The 20,891-nt window shown below is 46.0% G+C and overlaps 1 protein-coding gene across 1 annotated transcript in view; it reads right to left on the bottom strand.

Moving 5' to 3' along the window:
- LIMA1 (LIM domain and actin binding 1) overlaps positions 1-20,891 on the bottom strand; it is a 198,674-nt gene that overhangs the window by 24,260 nt on the left and 153,523 nt on the right. Inside the window, 1 exon segment of the mRNA XM_033939149.1 lies at positions 15,973-16,076. Within this exon segment, the coding sequence (XP_033795040.1) occupies positions 15,973-16,076 (104 nt within the window).

Genomic DNA, 20,891 nt, shown 5'->3' on the forward strand with positions numbered 1-20,891 from the left:
CCTTTCAGTATTTTGAAGGTCTCGATCATATCCCCACGCAGTCTCCTTTTCTCAAGGGAGAACAATCCCAGTGTTTTAAGTCGATCCTCATATTCCAGTTTCTCCATACCCTTCACTAGTTTAGTTGCTCGTCTCTGCACCCTCTCCAGCAGTTTTATATCCTTCTTTAGGTAGGGAGACCAATGTTGGACGCAGTATTCCAAGTGGGGTCTGACCATTGCCCTATAAAGCGGCATTATAACTTTCTCCGATCTACTCGAGATTCCTTTCTTTATCATGCCCAACATTCTATTTGCCTTATTTGCCGCTGCCACGCATTGTGCCGACGGCTTCAGGGTCCTATCTATCAGTACACCCAGATCTCTTTCTTGTTCACTTTTCCCCAGAGTTGCACCTGACATTCTGTACTCGTATTCCTTATTTTTACTGCCTAAATGCATTACCTTGCATTTCTCCACGTTGAACTTCATCTGCCATTTCTCCGCCCATTTTTGTAACCGACACAAATCGCTCTGGAGTTCCTCACTGTCCTCCTGCGATCTGATTGCCCGGCAGAGTTTTGTGTCGTCTGCAAACTTGATGATCTCACTGGATGTTCCGTTTTCCAGGTCATTGATATAAATATTAAAAAGGATCGGCCCAAGTACCGAGCCCTGGGGCACACCACTAGTCACTCTCTCCCAGTCGGAGAACTTCCCATTTATGCCCACTCTCTGCTTTCGGTTTTCCAGCCATTTGCCTATCCATCTTTGTATATCTCCCTCTATGCCATGGCTTTGTAGCTTCCTGAGAAGTCTTTCGTGTGGAACTTTGTCAAATGCTTTCTGGAAGTCCAAGTATATTATGTCCACCGGCTTTCCACTATCAATTTGCTCGTTCACGGTCTCAAAGAATTGGAGTAAATTCGTCAGACACGATTTCCCTTTCCTGAATCCATGTTGACTGGGTTTCATCAAGTCGTGTGTGTCCAAGTGCTGAACTATGCTATCCTTGATCAGTGATTCAATCATCTTGCCGGGGACAGACGTAAGACTCACAGGTCTATAGTTGCCCGGTTCTCCTCTCGATCCTTTTTTGAAAATTGGCGTGACGTTCGCTTTCCTCCAGTCGTCTGGTATCTGACCAGTTCTGATTGACAGGTTTGCAAGTTTTTGCAATAACTCTCCAATTTCAATCTTCAATTCCTTCAAGACTCTCGGGTGAATTTCATCCGGTCCAGGTGATTTGTCACTTTTAAGTTTGTCGATCTGATAGAAAAGGGAAGGAAGAAAAGGTGATGCTGGCCTGGCAAAAGGGGAGCGAAAGGAACGGTGCTACTCACTGGAGGGGAGGGTGAGATGGTGCATGGGAAGAGGGCATGTTGGGTTGGGTGGAAAGGAGGGATGCCACTCAAGGGAAGAGGCGAGGACAGAAAGGAGGGAAAGAGAAGTGTCACAATCAGAGGAAGGTGGAGAGGGCAGAGTGTGAATTGTCAGACCACTGGGGGGGGGAGGAAGAAGAGAAATGTCAGACCACTGGGGGGGGGGGGGAGGGGAGGAGGGAAGGTGAAATGTCGAACTACTGAGGGGGGGGAAGGAGAAACAGATAGGAAGGGAAGGTAAGACATGGAAAAGTAGATTTTGAGAAGAAAGCAGAAAAATGGAATGCTAAGTTAATACCAAAGACGGTGACCCGTCAAACGCGTGCTGACAATAGCACGCAGGACTAATGAGCGCCAGATTAAAACAGTTACTGTAAGCACTTCGAGGGGAGGGAAAACCCCCCCCCCACTAAACTTAGAAGTGTTCACACTCCCGTTGGGGTGTGGGGGGAGAATCCTCCCCATTACACAGGAAACTGCCAATAACTCCCCATAACGAGGTAAAACAGCAGTTTCCTATTCAATGGGGGGGGGTTCACCCCTCCAAAGGAGCACAAACACTTCTAAGTTTAATGGGAGGGTTCCCCCCCACACACACACCCTAGGAGCTTACTATAACTGTTTTAATCCAGCATGCATATGTCCTGCGAGCGATTGTCAGCGTGTGTTTGTCACGCGCGTTTTAGTTAGTGTACCCGAAAGACGGATGCAGGGCAGAAAATCAGTCAATGGATAAGGCGGCCTTGGAAACATAGTTAAAAGCACAGAAGAATAAAGTCACCAGACAACAAGGTAGGGAAAATGATTTTATTTTCAATATAGTGATTGAAACGTGTCAGTTTTAAGAATTTATATCTGCTGTGTATTGTGTGTATATGAAAAATGAAAGGAAAAAATTGCATTACAATTAGTAAAGGGGGCAGATCTGGGGCAGAACTTGGATGGGCTTAGGGCAGAACTTGGGAGGTCTGTGATTGGGGGTACTTAGCTTGAAGCAATTGAGAAACACTGCTTTAGGCAATCAAACAGCACCAGTGCCTCTCCTTCTCTCCCCTGACTGGCACCCCCTACTGGTGTCTCAGGGCCCACCTGAAAGGCTTCTACGCTTGCACGGATATTAATGTGATGATGTCATGCATATGCGTGATGTCATCACAGCAATGTCTACGCACTTCTGGGTGCCTCAAACCGTGGCCACTACCTGAGGCCCTTGTTACATTTTTTGACTTCGTTGCGGCCCAGGATCATTTTTTAGTTGTGTTGGTTTGTCCTATGTTTTTAGATTACTGAAAAAATATTCAAAGAAATTAAAGGGAAAAAAAAGAAACAAGCATCATGCATACTTTATATATTTATGCTACAAAAACTAATTCCTGATGGTTTGATTTGTGAACAGTACAGAACTAATGAAGCTTTCACAAATTTGAACTTTAATAAACCTTTCCTGTAGTGCTGCTAACAAATTCAGGTTTCATACAGATTTCAGTCTGAATTATTTTTTCATCTAAAACATGACAGCCATAAGAGCTTAAATTATATTGATCAATACTGGCATCAAAATATATTAACACTGATTAGTTCAGAAGCAAATGGAACAAACAAGATTGTTTCTTAGAAGCAGGCATGAACTATATGGTTAAATTAGTTATCATCTGCTTATTTTCTTTCCTCAAGTCCCTCCAGACCAGCCCAGATGCTCAGGTAACACCCCTTTGGCAGCAGGTGGATACTGAGAACTATGTTATCAACCCTCAAGAAACCCTGTGTACTTTATGGCCAGTCAGTATTTATCATAATAAAGCAGAACTTAAATAACAAAGATTTATGCCAAAAAACTAACACTCCACCAGACAATTTTCTACTCCATGTCTCCAAGAATCTCTGCTTTAGGAACAGAATAGAAAGCAAATATACTTACCTTTAGCAGTTCTCTGAGGACAGCAGATATATATTCTCACTTGTGGGCGATTTCATGAACGGAACCCAGTAAAACACATACCAAGTGCACTATGAATCACTTTAAATTTTAAGGCAGTGCTTGTACTACGCATGTGTTTGCACCTTCCTGCTCGACATTGGCTCGCGGGATCTGCAGTTCAGTAACAAAACTAAGAAGTCAACTAGGGGAGGTGGGTGGGTTGCGAGAACATATACCTGCTGTCCTTAGAGAACATCTGCTACAGGTAAGCATCTTTGCTTTCTCTAAGAACAAGGAGGTATAATATTGTCACGGGTGGGACTCCCATGCTGCAGGATCATGACTCTGGAGGAACAAGGATATATAAACATAATCATGGAAAACCCCAAAAAAGGTTGGAGTAAAAGTTAGCACTCGGGAAGTAAACAGATTTTTTGATCTAAACAGTAGTGTGAACTGAAGGTATGGACTGAGGACCAAGTGGCCACTTTGCAGATGTTTTCAATAGATGTAGAGTGGAAATGGGCTACTGAAGCTGCCATAGCCCCTGAATTGCGGGCAATGAGTGTGACACAGCCTGTATTGTCAGCCCAGCCCGAGTATATGCAAAGGTGATACAATCTGCTACGCAAGTAGAAATGGTTCTTTTGGTAACAGGAGCTCCAAGTCTTAGGGTCAAATGCCAGAAAGAGTTGGGAAGAATTTCTATGAGGTTTAGTCTGATCCAAGTAGTAAGATAGAGAACATTTGCAGTCTAAAGTGTGGAGAGCTGCTTCACCTGGATGGGAATGTAGTTTTGGGAAGAAAACAGCCAGAACTATGGACTGGTTGAGATGGAATTCCAAAACAACATTTAGAAAGAATTTTGGATGTGTCTGGAGGACTACTCTTTCATGGTAGAATGTACGTCTCCAGTACTTGAAGTTTACTCACCTGGCTTGCAGACAAGAGCTATGAGAAAACTACTTTCCAAGTAAGATGTTGAATGAGCAAGTTGTGAGTGGTTCATAGGGAGACTTCATAAGAGCAGAGTAAGATTCTAGGTTACAGGTGGGGGCTCGATAGGTGGTTTAGTGTGGCAAAATCCTTTCATGAATCTAGATACCAAGGGATGAACAGAAAGTGGCTTCTTATCCAATGAAGAATGAAATGCACTAATGGTACTGGAACTAGAGAGATGAAGAAGGTAACCCAGAATGGCTGAGAGTGAACACGTGACAGATTCAAGAGAATGGAGGTCACACCAGGCAGAGAAATCTGATCCATTTGAAGTAGTAACAAAGTTGAGAGAAGCACTTTCTGGATGCTTCAACAGCAGCCAAGATTGGAGTAGATAGTGTGAAGGTATTTATACACTCAGTGAGAAATATGCTAGGAGTGCAAATGAGGTGAGGGTTGGAAGAGAGGGATAGAACCTTCATTCTATGTCAGTAGGTTTGGACATAGTTGTAATTTGTAGGGTTCCTGAGTTGAGAACTATAGAAGAGGGAATCATGGCTGTCATGGCTAGCGGGGTGTGATGAGGATCATGGTGCCCCAATCCTGGTGAAGTATGAGTAGAGTTTTCCCATGAGAGGTATTGGAAGGAATGTGTATAGGAATTTGTTACCCTGGCTGATGAGGAACGCATCAGATTCCAGGTGATTGGCGGCACAGCGTCTGGAGCAGAAGAATGAAAGTTAGTTGGTGCAGGGGGAAGCAAAAAGATCTATGTCTGGAGTTCCTATTTGTAGAACGTCTGAAGCAGGATGGGAAAAGTTGAGTAACAACTCGGGGGGGGGGGGGGGGTGATGAAGTTTGCTCAATTTGTCTGCTAGCCATTGCTTTCCTGCTAAACAAACTACCCTAAGGAGGATGTTGTGAGCAATTGCCCAAGTCCAAAAGTGGATCACATCCATGCAGAGGATGAGATTCCATGCCTCTTTGTTTGTTCAGAGAGAACATTGTGACCTGGCTGTTGGTTCAGATGAGGACTATGCAATAGTCCTGGAATGTTTTGAGAGCATTGGGGATTGCCTGGAGCTCAAGATTGATGTGGAGAGTTTTCTTGTGAGAATACCCAACTCCCTGAGTGTGGAGACTCAGTCTAACAAACCCTCAGTAGTGAGAAGTTTCTAATGATGGGAGGCTGTAAAAGGAAACTTAAGGAAAGGTTGGATGGAAACATCCATCACTGGAGGGAGTGACAAGAGGTCTGAGGTGATTTGGAGCAAACAGAAGATCCTGTGTCCTGAGATCACTGGGTCAATAGAGTCCATTGTGGAATTCTGAGATGGAGATGTACAAATAACTTCTCCTTTATCAAGTATCTATTCAGAGCTCGGAGGTCTAGAATTGGATGTAGGCCTCCGGTCTTTTTCGGTATGAGAAAATACTTGGAGTAGAGCCTTCTCTCGTGTAGAGGTACTTGTTCTATCATACTGAGCTGGAGGAGGGCTGAGAGCTCTTGAAGGAGTAGATTCCATTACTGGAAGCTGAAGAAAAACTCTTTTGGAGGGTGGTTTGGAGGTTTCTTTTGAAAGTGATGGACATAACCCCAGTATTGAGGTGCGCTTCAAAGGTGAGATCACATGTACAGATATCTGTCATCGGTGCACTGGCATTTAAAGCGCATCAATGGTGAAGATGCCTGAAATGATGCTGAAACATTCCTTTGGGGTGGGGAGTGTGTTTATGCTTCTTAGCCTTTTAAGAGGTTCCACTGATGCAGGCAGCACCAATGACGTAGACGATGTCAAAGCCATCAGTACCAGAGTTATCCGATGCTGAGGAGCGGCTTCAGAGACTCCTGCCATTTCTGACGTAAACTCCTGCCATTTCTAACTTAGAAACAAATGACCCAAAAAGTTTTCAAATTGTACTTTTCTGGCTTTTAGCAACCTTTTCTATAATTCTGAACAGAGCAGTCAAGAAAAATCATGGTGATTAAGACTAAGGCATTGAACGCAACAGCTATACAGATCAGTATGAGAAATAGCCAACGAGAACACTGCTTAAATCTGCTACAAGCCTGGGACACTGGAGGTAAAACCGCCAAAGCGAGGTCAAAAGACAATGTTTCAGGGAGGTTGAGCAGATTGTAAACTGAAAAGGCTAGATGACCACAGCCCAAACTAAAAACGCTATAAAAATAGAAAAAGCAATGTTACTTACCGTAACAGTTGTTATCCAGGGACAGCAGGCAGCTATTCTCACTAGTGAGTGATGTCATCCGACAGAGCCCCGATACGGACATCTTGCAAGCATGTCTTGCTTGAAGAAACTCAGAAGTTTCGAGATGCCCGCACCGCGCATGCGCCAGTGCCTTCCCGCCCGATGCTCTGGGCGTGTCTCCTCAGTTCAGGTAGCTAGCAGAGAAGCCAACCCAGGGGAGGTGGGTGGGACGTGAGAATAGCTGCCTGCTGTCCCTGGATAACAACTGTTACGGTAAGTAACATTGCTTTATCCCAGAACAAGCAGGCAGGTATTCTCACTAGTGGGTGACCTCCAAGCTAACCTCAATGGGATGGTGGGAGAGTTGGCAACTTAGGAGAACAAATTTTGTAACACCGTTTGGCCAAACTGTCCATCCCTACTGGAGAAAGTATCCAGACAATAATGAGAGGTGAATGTATGAACCGAGGACCAAGTGGCAGCCTTACAAATCTCCTCAATCGGTGTCGATCTGAGGAAGGCTACAGAGGCTGCCATTGCTCTGACCTTATGGGCTGTGACCTTACAGGGAAGGGGTAATCCAGCCTGGGCATAGCAGAAAGAGATACAAGCCGCCATCCAGTTGGAGATGGTGCGCTTCGATACAGGTCGTCCCAACTTGTTTGGATCAAAGGAGACGAAAAGTTGAGGAGCCGTTCTGTGTGGTTTGGTGCGATCCAAGTAGAAAGCCAAAGCACGTTTACAGTCCAGAGTGTGCAGAGCTGATTCTCCAGGATGAGAATGAGGCTTTGGAAAAAACACTGGAAGCACGATGGATTGATTGAGATGAAATTCAGAAACCACCTTAGGTAGGAATTTCGGATGAATGCGGAGGACCACCTTGTCATGATGGAAAACAGTGAAAGGTGGGTCCGCCACCAAGGCCTGAAGCTCACTGACCCTGCGAGCAGATGTGAGGGCCACCAGAAAAACCACTTTCCAAGTGAGAAACTTTAGTGGAGCCTTGCTCAGAGGCTCAAAAGGAGGTTTCATAAGTTGAGAAAGGACAACATTTAGATCCCAAACCACTGGAGGCGGTTTGAGAGGAGGATTGACATGAAAAAGTCCTTTCATAAATCTGGAAACCACAGGATGAGAAGGTTTCCCTTGTAGAGGCTGATGGAAAGCCGCAATAGCACTCAGGTGGACTCGTATAGATGTCGACTTGAGACTGGACTGAGACAGGTGTAGAAGATAATCCAACACAGAGGATAGGGAGGCTCGTTGAGGCTCCTTAGAATGGGAAATAAACCATGAAGAAAATCTAGTCCATTTCTGGGAGTAGCATTGACGAGTAGCAGGCTTCCTGGAAGCCTCCAAGACATCCCTCACCGCCTGGGAAAACTGGTGGGGAGTTATGTTGAGAGGAACCAAGCTGTCAGGTGGGATGAAGTAGAGATCCCTGATGCTGAGTAAGCAGTGAAGGAAACACTGGAAGAAGGAATGGCTCCCTGCTGCTGAGTTGAAGTAGAAGGGAGAACCAAGGTTGCCCGGGCCACCGAGGAGCTATTAGAATCATGGTGGCTTGGTCTGATTTCAACTTGACCAGAGTCTTCTGAATGAGAGGAAATGGAGGAAAAGCATACAGAAATCGATTCCCCCAATCCAGCAGAAAGGCATCTGCCTCGAGTCGATGAGGAGTGTAGATCCTGGAGCAAAACTGAAGCAGCTTGAAGTTGTGGGGAGCCGCAAAGAAGTCTATTTGAGGCGTCCCCCAATGTGCAAATATCTGATGAAGGGGGTTGGAATGGAGAGTCCATTCGTGAGGCTGGAGAAGACGACTCAAGTTGTCTGCCAAGACATTGTCCTTCCCCTGAATGTAGACAGCCTTGAGGAAGGCATTGTGGTGAACTGCCCAATCCCAGACTCTGAGAGCTTCCTGGCAGAGGGAGGCCGATCCCGTGCCCCCCTGCTTGTTCACATAATACATGGCGACCTGGTTGTCTGTACGGATGAGGACCACCATGTCGTGAAGCAGATGTTGAAAAGCTTGAAGAGCATAGAAGATGGCTCTGAGCTCCAGAAGATTGATCTGATGGAGGCGGTCCGCACTGGTCCAGAATCTCTGAGTGCGAAGCCCATCCAGATGAGCCCCCCAGGCATAGGTCGAGGAATCAGTTGTGAGAACCTTCTGATGAGGAGGAGTGTGAAACAGCAAACCTCTGGATAGATTCGAAGAGGTCATCCACCAAAGTAGAGACTGCCGAAGAGCAGGAGTGACTATGATGTGTCGAGCCAACGGGTCTGACACTTGAGTCCATTGAGAAGCTAGGGTCCACTGAGGAATTCTGAGATGGAGCCTGGCAAAGGGTGTCACATGCACTGTAGAGGCCATGTGGCCCAGGAGGACCATCATGTGTCTCGCTGAGATGGACTGGCGAGAAGACACAGACTGGCAGAGACGAAGAAGAGCATCCATGCGCTGAGGAGGAAAGAATGCTCGAAGCTGAATGGTGTCCAGTACCGCCCCGATGAAGGGAAGGGACTGGGTAGGCTGCAGATGAGATTTGGGAAAATTGATCTCGAAGCCCAGGCTCTGCAGGAAGCAGATCGTTGTCAAGGTCGCCGAAATGACCTTTGGAGCTGACGGGGCCTTGATGAGCCAGTCGTCGAGGTATGGAAATACCTGAAGACCCATGTTCCGGATTGCAGCGGCCACCACCACCAGACACTTCGTGAAGACTCTGGGAGACGAGGACAGGCCGAATGGAAGCACCCGATACTGCAGATGTAGATGTCCCACCCGAAATCTGAGGAACTTGCGGGAGGCCGGATGAATGGGAATGTGAGTGTAGGCCTCCTTGAGATCCAGAGAGCATAACCAGTCGTTCTGCTCGAGGAGAGGGTAGAGAGAAGCAAGTGTCAGCATGCAAAACCTCTCTCTGACTAGGAATTTGTTGAGGGCCCTGAGGTCCAAAATGGGTCGCAGGTCGCCCGTCTTCTTCGGAACAAGGAAGTACCGGGAGTAAAACCCCTGGTTCAGTTGGTCCGCCGGGACCGGCTCCACGGCACGAAGCCGGAGCAAAGCCTGAGCTTCCTGAAGAAGAAGGGCGGTCTGAGTCAAGTTGGAAGGATACTCTCTTGGAGGGTGGTCTGGAGGGACCCGATGGAAATGAAGAGAGTATCCTACCTTGACGATAGTAAGGACCCAGAGGTCGGTTGTTATGGCCTCCCAGCGATGATAAAAATGATGTAGACGCCCTCCGATGGGAAAAACAGGGGGAGGCAGAACGAGGTTGGTTATGCCCTCGACGAGACAGTCAAAAAGGTCTTAGGGACAGCAGGCGACTGAGACTTAGGCTGACCCTTCTGGGGAGGCTGACGCTTCGCCGGTTGCCTCGCAGGTGGAGTTTGCCTCGGCTGATAACGCCTCTGATAAATCAACGGCGGACGAGAAGGTCGAGACTGCTGAGGCTTAGGCTTCGGCCGAAGGATAGATTGGAATGACTTTTCGTGGTCAGACAACTTCTTCGTGACAGTCTCGATGGATTCGTCAAAAAGATTCGCCCCAGCACACGGGACGTTCGCCAGGCGGTCCTGAAGATTCGGGTCCATATCAATGGTCCGCAACCAGGCCAACCGGCGCATCGCCACCGAGCAGGCCGCCGCTCGGGCGGAGAGCTCGAACGCATCATAGGCAGATTGCATCAACTGAAGCCGAAGTTGGGACAGCGAAGCAACCACTTCCTCAAACTCAAACCGAGCCTGGGATTCGATGTATGGTGTGAACTTCCGAAGCACAGGTAGAAAAAATTCCAAGTAGGCTGCAAAGTGGAAATTGTAATTCAGGACTCGAGACGCCATCATCGAATTCTGATAGATGCGTCGACCAAACTTATCCATGGTTCTGCCCTCGCGGCCCGGAGGCACTAAGGCATAGACCTGGTCAGGATGAGACCGCTTGAGCGAGGATTCGACCAGGAGGGACTGGTAAGAAAGCTGAGGACCCTCAAAGCCTTTATGATGCACCGTGCGGTACCGCGCATCCAATTTGCCAGGGACCGCAGGGATAGAGTAAGGAGACTCGAAGCATCGAATGAAGGTCTGATCGAGGAGCTTGTGCAGGGGAAGCCGCAAGGACTCTGCCGGAGGACGAGGCAAGTGCATGGTATCGAGGTACTCTTTGGAATATCGAGACCCAGCATCGAGAGTAATGTCCATGTCATCCGCCATCTGCCTGAGGAACGATGAAAAGGACAGTTGGTCTGCCGTCGCCGGTCTTCGAGACGGACTAGAAGAAGAAGAAGCTTCAGGCTCCAGAGAGGCCTGTGAGCAACAGGACGAGTAGAAAACCTCGGGGTCCTCGAACTCCGGGCCCGGAGGAGGAGACCCAGTCGAAGCAGCATACCCCAACCGAGGCAATTTCTTCTGAGGCGAGACGGTCGAGTGTTGAGAGGAATGCTTCGAAGAATGTCTGGATTGATGCCCCTCCCGATGCCTGGAAGGGGATCGAGCCCGTCTGTGAGAGACTGGGTCAGACGCCTCCAAGGAGCAGATTGGACTCGATGCCGTCGATCGCAGAGGCGGCAGAGTCGGAGGCTCCCCCGACGATGCCCAGGTTTGATAGGGGGTTCGGAAGAACTCGTCCTGCTTCCTGCTATGCCCAGGACTGGGAGGCCCCGAAGGTGGATGCCACACTGAGAGTAATCGGTTCCAAGGGAGGCAGGTCACTAAACGAGGCTTTCCTCGAGGGGATGGGCTCTAAGGGAGGCATATCACTAAGGGAGGCCCTCCTCGAGGGAATCGGTTCCAAAGGAGGTACAGCGCTAACGGAGGACCTCCTCGAGGACCCGGACACCGCTCGCCGCTCCTCCTCGTTGAGCAACGAGGTCGTGCGGCGAGGAGGAGGAGAAGGGGGTGGACCGCCCCTCGAAGCCGAAGCTGGAAGGTCACCCTGGATGGTGGCAATCAGCCGAGGCCCCATGGTCTGCATGAGCTGCACGAACTGAGCCTCCAGGATGGACCGCAATGAAGCCGATATGGAGGGATCCGTACCAAAAGGGGGCCCTTCCGCACGGTCTCCGCGCTCTTTGGGTGCTACGTGTTTCTGCTTGCCAGTCTTCAGCACCTTGAGCACCACCGGAGGAACTGTCGGGGTCGATACCTGCTCCGAGGAGACGGATGAAGGCACCGGCGCCGAAGCCGGGGCCGAAACCAATGTGAACGACGCCAGTTTCAGGAGGCCCGAAGCAGCCGGGGAGGCAGTGGGCTTCGCAGAAGGAGTCGAAGCACCTGTCGATGTCGAAGCTGCAGGATCCGATGAAGCTTCCATCTTGAACATGGACTCCCACAGCAGACAGCGACGCTTAAACGCTCTCGCCGTCAGAGTGGAGCAAGGCCAGCACGATTTCGGGAAGTGATCCGGTCCCAGACACTGTAAGCAGTGTCGATGAGGGTCCGTGAGCGAAATCGCGCGCTGACACTTGCTACACTTTTTAAAACCGGTGATCGGCCGGGACATAGGCCGGAAAAGCTCCGCCGCAAGGTCGAAGGCGCGGGGCCCCAGCCACGCGGCCGACCCGGTAGGAAAAATTTTTTTTTTTTTTTTTTTTAAAAAGAAATCAAAGAAAGAAATAAATGCACAGGAGAGCCAAAAGAACTCAACCCGCGGCAAAAAAGAAGGCAAAAAAAGAGATTCAATGGGCGCAAATTGAAGATAGACTTCTCAGCTCCGCGGAAGAAAAAGAACTGAGGAGACACGCCCGGAGCATCGGGCGGGAAGGCACTGGCGCATGCGCGGTGCGGGCATCTCAAAACTTCTGAGTTTCTTCAAGCAAGACATGCTTGCAAGATGTCCGTATCGGGGCTCTGTCGGATGACATCACCCACTAGTGAGAATACCTGCCTGCTTGTCCTGGGATAACCAATGAAACTGGGTTAAAGGGAAGGCACAAAAGTACTAATAAAGAACATACACAGAAAAAGTTCGCAAAAAAATATATGTGCGCTGAGAGAAACTGGAAGAAATGACTTCTCCACAAAAAACTAAGAACTGATGGCTCTATGATCGGACGGAGTGGGAAGGTATTTGCACATGCATGGTCTTCAAGTTTTTTAAATGACACATTTGTGGACTATCTGTACCGGGCTCCATGGATGACGTCACCCACACGTAAGAATATGCTACCTGCTTGTCCTGGGATAAACAATGTTCCACTATCCCTAATCCTAGGTCTAATAGACTATTGCTATATCCTCTATCTCCCCTGCCCTGCAACAATAACAAAACAATTACAAAAAATTCAAAACACAGCTGAGACTCGTCTACTCATTAAGTAAACACGACCACATTACAGAGGTATACCTCAACTCATACTGGCTTCCAGTTCCAGAAAGAATACTATTTAAATTCTACTGTATACTATTTAAAACTATAAATGGAGACAGCCCAACCTATCTGAACAACTACCTCATCTAAACTACCTCAACCAGGCATAGGAAAACTCACACTCCATTCACATACCTTCCAATCAAAAAAATTAAACGGAAAAAAATTATAATTTGGCCTCCTAGCCACTCAAGCAGCAAAACTAGACAACCAAATCTCCAATGTACTCATAATGACCCCAGACTACAAGATATTCAGAAAAGAAATGAAGACTATACTCTCTTCAAGAAATCCTTGAAAAAGTCTTAACACCAAAAGTTCCTTCCTTCCTTCTCATCAACTTCCCGACTCCCTGAAACTACCTGATCTACTCTTTACCTTCACTGGAAATGACCAGAGATCTTCCTTTGTAGCCCACCTTCTATAACTCTTTTGTAATCCGCCTTGAACCACAAGGTAATGGCGGAATAGAAATCTCTAATATAATGTAATACCAGATAGGTTGAACAGGTCATATCTACCAGATGCTGGAACCTGAAAAGTACTGACTGGCCAAGAGGCTCCAGATGCTTCTTGAGTGATGACATCACAGTTCAGTACAGTAATTCTCAGTTTCTACTTGCTGGCAGAGGGATATAACCCAACTGGTCTGTTGGGCTGGAGGAGGCATACTTAAGCTGGTACAAAAAAAAAAAAATCAAATAGGCCTGGTGTTACATAATAGGAGTCATTTCCTAACAGGGTGCCTAAAAATTTACACATTTGCCTATAAAACAGGGTTCCAGAACCCTGGATAATAGTATATAAATGTACAAATCTTATATATATTTATACCAACTCCAAGGTTGGCATAATTGGTTTTCATGTACCTTATTCATACATCTGTGTAGATCACAACTCTATTCAAATTATACCCTAGTGGCCTAGTGGTTAGAGCAGTTGCCTAATCATCTTGAGGTTGTGCTCAATTCCCACTGCAGTTCCTTGCGACTCTGGACAAGTCACTTAACACTTCATTGCCCCAAATAAACCATTTTGATAGTATAAACCACACAGAAAAAATGGTATATCAATTCCCATCTCCTTTACCCTTTCTGGTGTACCTACTTTTTTTAGATATGTATACCCTGCACAACTTTACAACCACCATTCTCCATAAGTTAAACATGCAGAAACTGCTTTATAAAATTATCCCCACTATAGCCCAGTATTTCTCCTCAACCGGTACACCTACCCTTGGGGGTTTGTGGCATGGCCACCACGGAGAATATTCCCTGTCCACCCATCTGTCGAAGCCACGCTGCTGCCCGCCCCACCCGCTGAAGTCACTGTTGGAGATCCCTGCCCACCCCGCTCCTCCCGAAGCCAACCCTCAGGGCCTCCCTCCAATGTCAGAACTAACATCAGAGGAAAGCCTTCTGGGTCAGTGTGAGGTTCCCAGTTACCTCCTTGACGCACTTGCTTCTTCTGCCTTCAGTGGCTTGTTGGGGAGATGTACAGCCAGCAGCAGTTCACACACTGCATGTAGCTGACCCAGAAACCTTCGCTCTGACATCAGAGCTGTGCATCACCCAAACAAGCTGCTGAAGGCAGATGGAATGAGTGCGGCTCGAACAAGTAAGGGGACACAATCTTTCTGGGACAAAGGAAGAAAAGGGGGGGGAAGGAGCACTTTGGGGCGTTGGATGGACACGAATCTGGGACAACAGCTGGAAGGCAGGGAGGGGGCACAAACTCGACTCAGAAGGGAAGGGAGATGGCATGAATATGGGACACAAAAGGGAGAGAGGAAGGGGGCTCTAACTTGGGACACAGGAAAGAGGGAGGGAATAGAAGGGAGAATTATTGGGCATGAGTGTGCGAGTGAGAGGGAAAGAGATGGTGGCACATGGGGAAAGGAAGAAAGAGGAAAATTGGGCAGAGAGAGGTAGAAATGCATGGGGAAGAGAGGGATGAGTGGGAGAAATGTTAGATATGGTGGTGGAGAGGAAACAGAGGGACAGATTGAAGGGGATGCAAGGGGGAGTAAAATTGGACAAAGTGATGGAGGGAGAGATGTGGCATAGTGCTTGTGAGGGGTGATAGGAGGAGAAATGGGCATGGGGCTGGTGGACAGTGATCTGCACATGATCTGGGGGATGAGAAAGGGAGAAATGTTGGACTCATGAAGGGACAAAAATAATAATAATATTAATTTATTTTTATATACCAAACCAGGAATGGTTCTAGAAAGAGAAATGTTGGTTGGGGAAGGGAATGAGTGTTCAGGAGGCAGCAAAGAAAGAAATACTGGATGCACAGTCAAAAAGGAAGTGCAACCAGAGACTCAGCCAACAAAGGTAGGAAAAATGATTTTATTTTCAATTTAGTTTTCAAAATGTGTCCATTTTGAGAATTTATATCTGCTGTCCATATTTTGCACTATATTTTTCTGGTTTTCTACAGTTGTTACTGAGATGACATTGCATATTTTAAAGTCATCTGCCTTGAGTTCTTTGACACCCCCCCCCCAATATAAATGATTAACATTTTCTCTGCATACAGTGTATTTTGTGTGGGGGGGTTAAATTTGTGGTTACCATTATGTATCAATAAGGTTATATATTGTGTGTGTGTATATGAAAAATGGATGGAAAGAAATTGCATTACAATTAGTACTATTATTATGGGGGTGGGTTCAGGGGGCGGAGCCTGGGCGGGGGTACTCAGTTGATATTTGTTAGACTTAGGGGGTACTTGGCTTGAAGTTGAGAAACACTGCTATAGTCCATGGCAGAAGCTACAGAGACAGTCCAGCCAATCCTAAGCACAATGAAGCTCTGTAACAGTAACATCATTTAACTTGTCAAAGGTGAATCAGGCAACTGCCCTGGCTATCTTCTTCCCCCCACCCACTGCCAAAACAGCAAAAAGAAATGGTTTCCAAGTCAATCTGAAATGTCTTAATGGGTCTTGACTCAAGAGTGAACCAAAGCATGCAAATACAATATATCCATACATTTTGCAGATATCCTGAAAGCATACCAATTAAAATTTCTTGAAATCAAGTTTTGGAATCCTTGAAAGCTCAAACTCATTAAAAACCGAGGGGATAAAGAAAAATGAGAAATACAGCTGGGAGAGTACATGCAGTACATACATAACAAGATTAGCTGGAAAGAACAGTTATCATACCTTTGCTGTTTTAGGAGGTGAGGTCTCTGCTTGTCCATCTACTTTGACAGAGCTGGATAAACATACCCCAGACTTTTGGGATTCATCTTCATTGAGTGCTTCTGCTGTATAAGGTTGGTAACCAGAGAGAAAACAAATTTGTAACCTTTAGACAGATTTAAAAAAAAACCAAAACAAAACAGTTCACCGATCACACATTTAATTCATAACTGCACTTTGTTCATGAACAAATTCCCCACACCTTGAAAGCTCTGAAGGTTATATACATTCAGAACTATCATTCCCATGTAAGCATGGCCTGTAGCTTCCACAATTTTATTTATCTTCAAATGGGTAAAATAGAAGATATGTGAACTTGTTTTCTCTTAAGGCAAGTGGTTCACCATAAGTCACACAAGTAGGACTCCCTAGCTATGGGCTCTCCAAAATGCCATAAATATGTGAAAGTATTTGTCAAGCATTAACTCTATCATTTTCCTTTTCTTCATAGGCCACTTATTACTGGTATGTTACAGAAATTTTATTGAGCATTGCTTAAGAAAAAAGAAACCAAACAGTAAATGCACTTCAATATGCCAGCTCAGAGTTTACAGTACTCACTCCTACTGTAAACCCCACTCCCACCCCTATCTTCCCACCCAACAGCATCCACATATCAATTGAAACTCCTATCAATCATTTATTTATTTAATTGACTTTTATACCACCACCATTAAGTTCTGTGCTGTTTACAATAAAAAAGAACCAGACATAGCCGGGATGTACAATAATACCAATACAAATTCATGACCAAACATGCATAATATACTTATCAAACAAAGAAGTTTTCAGTTGTCATCTAAAAGCTAAATGAACACTAAAAGCTGAGAGAACAGGCCAGTTCATTCCAAAACCGTAATGGCTGAAAAACAAGTAGTTTCCCCAACAAAACATCTGCAGGATGAACAAAAGGATTGGTACTTCAGGTGCTACGAAAATGAACGACATGTTCAAATCTCTCTACTTGATAGGAAGGGGCTATTCCATTCAATATTTGACACTGCTGTGAGCTATTGTGGTTGAAGTATTCCAAAAGAGCTCTCAAGTGGCCTGGTAGCGAATCCCCTGCAAAGAGGAAAAGTCAGCAATCACTCCCATGTGAGGAGATATATCGTGTGTGTGAATGCTAAAGCTGTTCTGAAGGGGCCTCTGTATGGAGCCATACAGCACAGTTACTTACTATAACAGGTGTTATCCGGAGACAACAGGCAGATATTCTCACATGTGGGACTCCCTAGCTTACTGCAATGGGATGGAGAGAATAAATTGAGAATAAATTTTGTAATACTGCTTGGTCAAAGTGACCATCCCTTCTGGAATAGGATTCTAGACAGTAGTGAGACGTTAACATGTGAACTACACTGCTGGAAGGACTTATCCCAGACAAATTATACTACATGGTGGAACACGGTATGCCTCACAGTGAATTATGAAAGTGTTATAGCAGAAAAGCACAGATCCATGTACTCCTATGCTAAGATTTGGAGCCCGGTCCACACCTTTTGCAATATTGAATGATGGCTTTCAGTTATTGAGATAAGAACTGTGCTCCGCAACAGAAACTCACACATTATAGCTCATGTTCTGATCTGGTTCCGGTCTATAGTCATGTTGTCTCTCTGCACCTTGAACGCTCTAGTAACTAGGGCTGAGTGTTGTGTCGACATTCCTCTTCTATATTTATAGGCTTAGATCAGCTTGTTGTATCACGTGGATATTATTGAATGCATTTCATTTATTTGTTCAACATGTCTGTATCTTGCCTCATTAACATTTCTCTTTCTGTACTTAATGTACATTGTATATTAAAATCAATAAAATATTAGAACTAAAAAAAACATGTGAACTGAGGACTATGTAGCTGCTTTGTAGATGTCATCTATGGACGTGGAACGTAAGAATGCAACTGAAGCTCAGACCTTAAGTGCTGTTACATGACCCCCAAGATGCAGCCCAGCCTGAGCATAGCAGAAAGAAATATAGGCTGCTAAGCCATGTGGAAATAGTTCTCTTGGTTACAGGCTGGCCCAATCTGTTAGGATCAAAGGAGATGAACAGTTGAGGAAAGGTTCTGTGTGACTTAGTCCTTTGTAAATAATAAGCCAAAGCTCGTTTACAGTCTAAGGTATGAAGAGCTGTTTCACCAGGATGAGAATGAGGCTTTGGAAAGAAAACTGGAAGCACAATCGATTGATTTAGATGAAATTTCGTGACTACTTTCAGTAAGAATTTTGGATGGGAGGAGGAAGTGACGTCGGGCTCCTGAATGGCTGCTTGATCTGAGAGCTCCGTTGGGGCCAAGGAGTAAATAGTGATTTACAGCCTTTTATTGTGATCTTTTTGTGACCCGAGGAGTTATTCTAGACCTACCAGTATGGCAGCGAAGAAAAACCAGATAAGTTTCGATTCCCAGCAGGGGATGTGGATCAAGTGGAGAATACTAGCGGAGGGTTGATGGTGAGCGCTATGAAAAAAAATATGGCGCCGGTGCCCTCAGAATCCGAAGATGATGAATCTATTTCTGAGCCCCTGGCAGAGTCGGAGATCTCGCCACTAGTCCTACAATCGTGGTTTCGGGACCTCAAAACTGAACTAGTGGGGGTTCGTCAGGATTTAAAGGCAACCATTGCAGAAATCCATTCGGAGGTGGTAGAATTAGGAGGACGGGTAGCGGCAAAGGAAGAGCACATTTCGGATCTGGCCCAGGATGTTATATGAGTGAGGGTAGCCCAAGACCACACGGATACTACAATACAAGCCTTACAACTACAGGTGGAGGATCTTGAAAACAGATCCTGTCGCTGCAATTTAAGATTTAAAGGAGTGCCAGACAATGACGAGCATAAAGACTGTACAGCCCTGGTTCAGGATATCTGTGCAATTCTGTTAACAGAAGCGGGGAGGGATGTTGAACTCTAGCGGAGATGGGTGGGATAAGGGGGCCCACGACATCTCTTGATGGGCTCTTGGAATGTTAATGGTTTAAATAATCCAGGGAAGAGAAGTATTGTTTATAGAGAATTGCAGAGGTTGCATTGGGAAACTCACTTAAGTCCCAGAGACTAGCGTCTGTTACGCTCGCCTCAGTTTGATATGGTCTGGGGCTCATCAGGCTCCTAATCCTCAGCGGGTAGGGGGGTTGGCTATCTTATTGCGCAAAGGGTTGGGGGTGGTGGTGGATCAGGTATATAAGGATGTAACGGGTAGATGTTTGGCTATACAGGGACGTAAACAGGGGAATTTGTTTAAGGTTATAAATGTTTATGGCCCTAATTCTGCACAAGCAGCTTTTTATAATGGATTGCATGAAGGATTGAGTGATTTTGTTAAGGGGGCGATTTTCTTAGGGGGGGATTTTAATGTATGTCCTGATGTACAATTAGATCATTCCAGAGGGGGACGCCACGAGGGTGGGAGACACAGTAAAGCTTTTTTGAATTTAATGCACACTCTAGGGCTTGTAGATTGTTGGAGACTTTTTCATGGTCCCATCAAAAATTATAATCATTACTCTGATGCTACTCACATGTATACTAGAATTGACGGTATGTGGGCTCATAGGAATTTATGGGGTGAAATTAAACAGGCGGAGATAGGAGTGATGCAAATCTCTGATCATGCTCCAGTTTGGATTTCTTGCACTGGGCTAAGGGTGAATACGGGTAATCAATTCTGGCGCCTTAACAAATCTCTCCTGGGGGATCCTAAGATTTTACAAGAGGTAAGGGACACAATTATAGTATACCTAAATGAAAATGACACTGGAGAAATTGGAGATGGGATACTCTGGGATGCTCTGAAGGCTGTTATTCGGGGAGTTTTTGTTAAATGGTGAGCTCGCAAGAAGAGGGATAGGGCACAACGTTCTCTTGGGCTCCGAGAGTGGTTAGTGAATTTGGAGCGCCAGCATAAATTAACACCGACTCCAGCAACATATGAGCTTTTGAAAGTAGCCCAGCTAGATTTGCATCAGCTTCACTAATTGAAGCTGATGCAAATCTAGCTGGAATTTCGAAAGCTTCAATTAAAGCAGGCACTCTTTGAAAGTGGAAACAGATCTAGTGCAATGCTGGCCCCATTCTTGCGAGTTCAGAGGGCACAGCATACAGTGAAGGGGGTGAAGAATGGAAAGGGGATCATTAAGTATACTGATAAAGAGATCCGAACTGCGTTTGTGGATTTTTTCTCCCAATTGTACCAGGGAGGCCCACAGAGCTCTTTTGGAGCAATTGAGGAATTTCTAGATAAATTGGACTTACCTATACTGCCAATCAGGCCAGGAGGGAGAGGTATTCGAGGTTCTTAAAGGCTTAAAAGGGGGTAAGTCCCAGGGGTTGATGATCTTTCCAACATTTTTTATAAACGGTTCGGGGACCAATTGTGCTCATTCCTAGTACGTGTGTGTAATGGAGTACGTGAGGGGACACCTTTACCAAGAACTTTGGGGGAGGCCGGTATCTCGTTGTTGTTGAAACCAGGCAAAGATACTGAGAATTGTGGCTCTTACTGACCAATCTCCTTGCTAAATGTTGATGCCAAGATTCTTGCAAAGGTGTTAGCACTGAGATTGGGCCGGATACTACCTGAGTTGATTTATATTGATCAATCCGGTTTTATTCAGCGACGTCAGGTGGGGGATAACATATGTAGGACGCTACATTTGATGTGGGGGGGCTCAAACCTATCACAGCCCTATGGTTCTATTATCTATAGATGCAGAGAAAGCATTTGACAAAGTCCGCTGGGAGTTTCTCTGGTCTGTGATGGACAGGATGGGGGTTGGGTGGCGGGTTTCGGCAATGGATTCGGAGTTTTTACTTAGAACCGCGTGCATGCCTTCGTATAAATGGGTTTTATACTGATTTTTTTTTAACATTCAC

The sequence above is a fragment of the Geotrypetes seraphini genome, chromosome 3, assembly GCF_902459505.1.
Source record: "Geotrypetes seraphini chromosome 3, aGeoSer1.1, whole genome shotgun sequence".
In the NCBI taxonomy this organism is placed as follows: domain Eukaryota; kingdom Metazoa; phylum Chordata; class Amphibia; order Gymnophiona; family Dermophiidae; genus Geotrypetes; species Geotrypetes seraphini.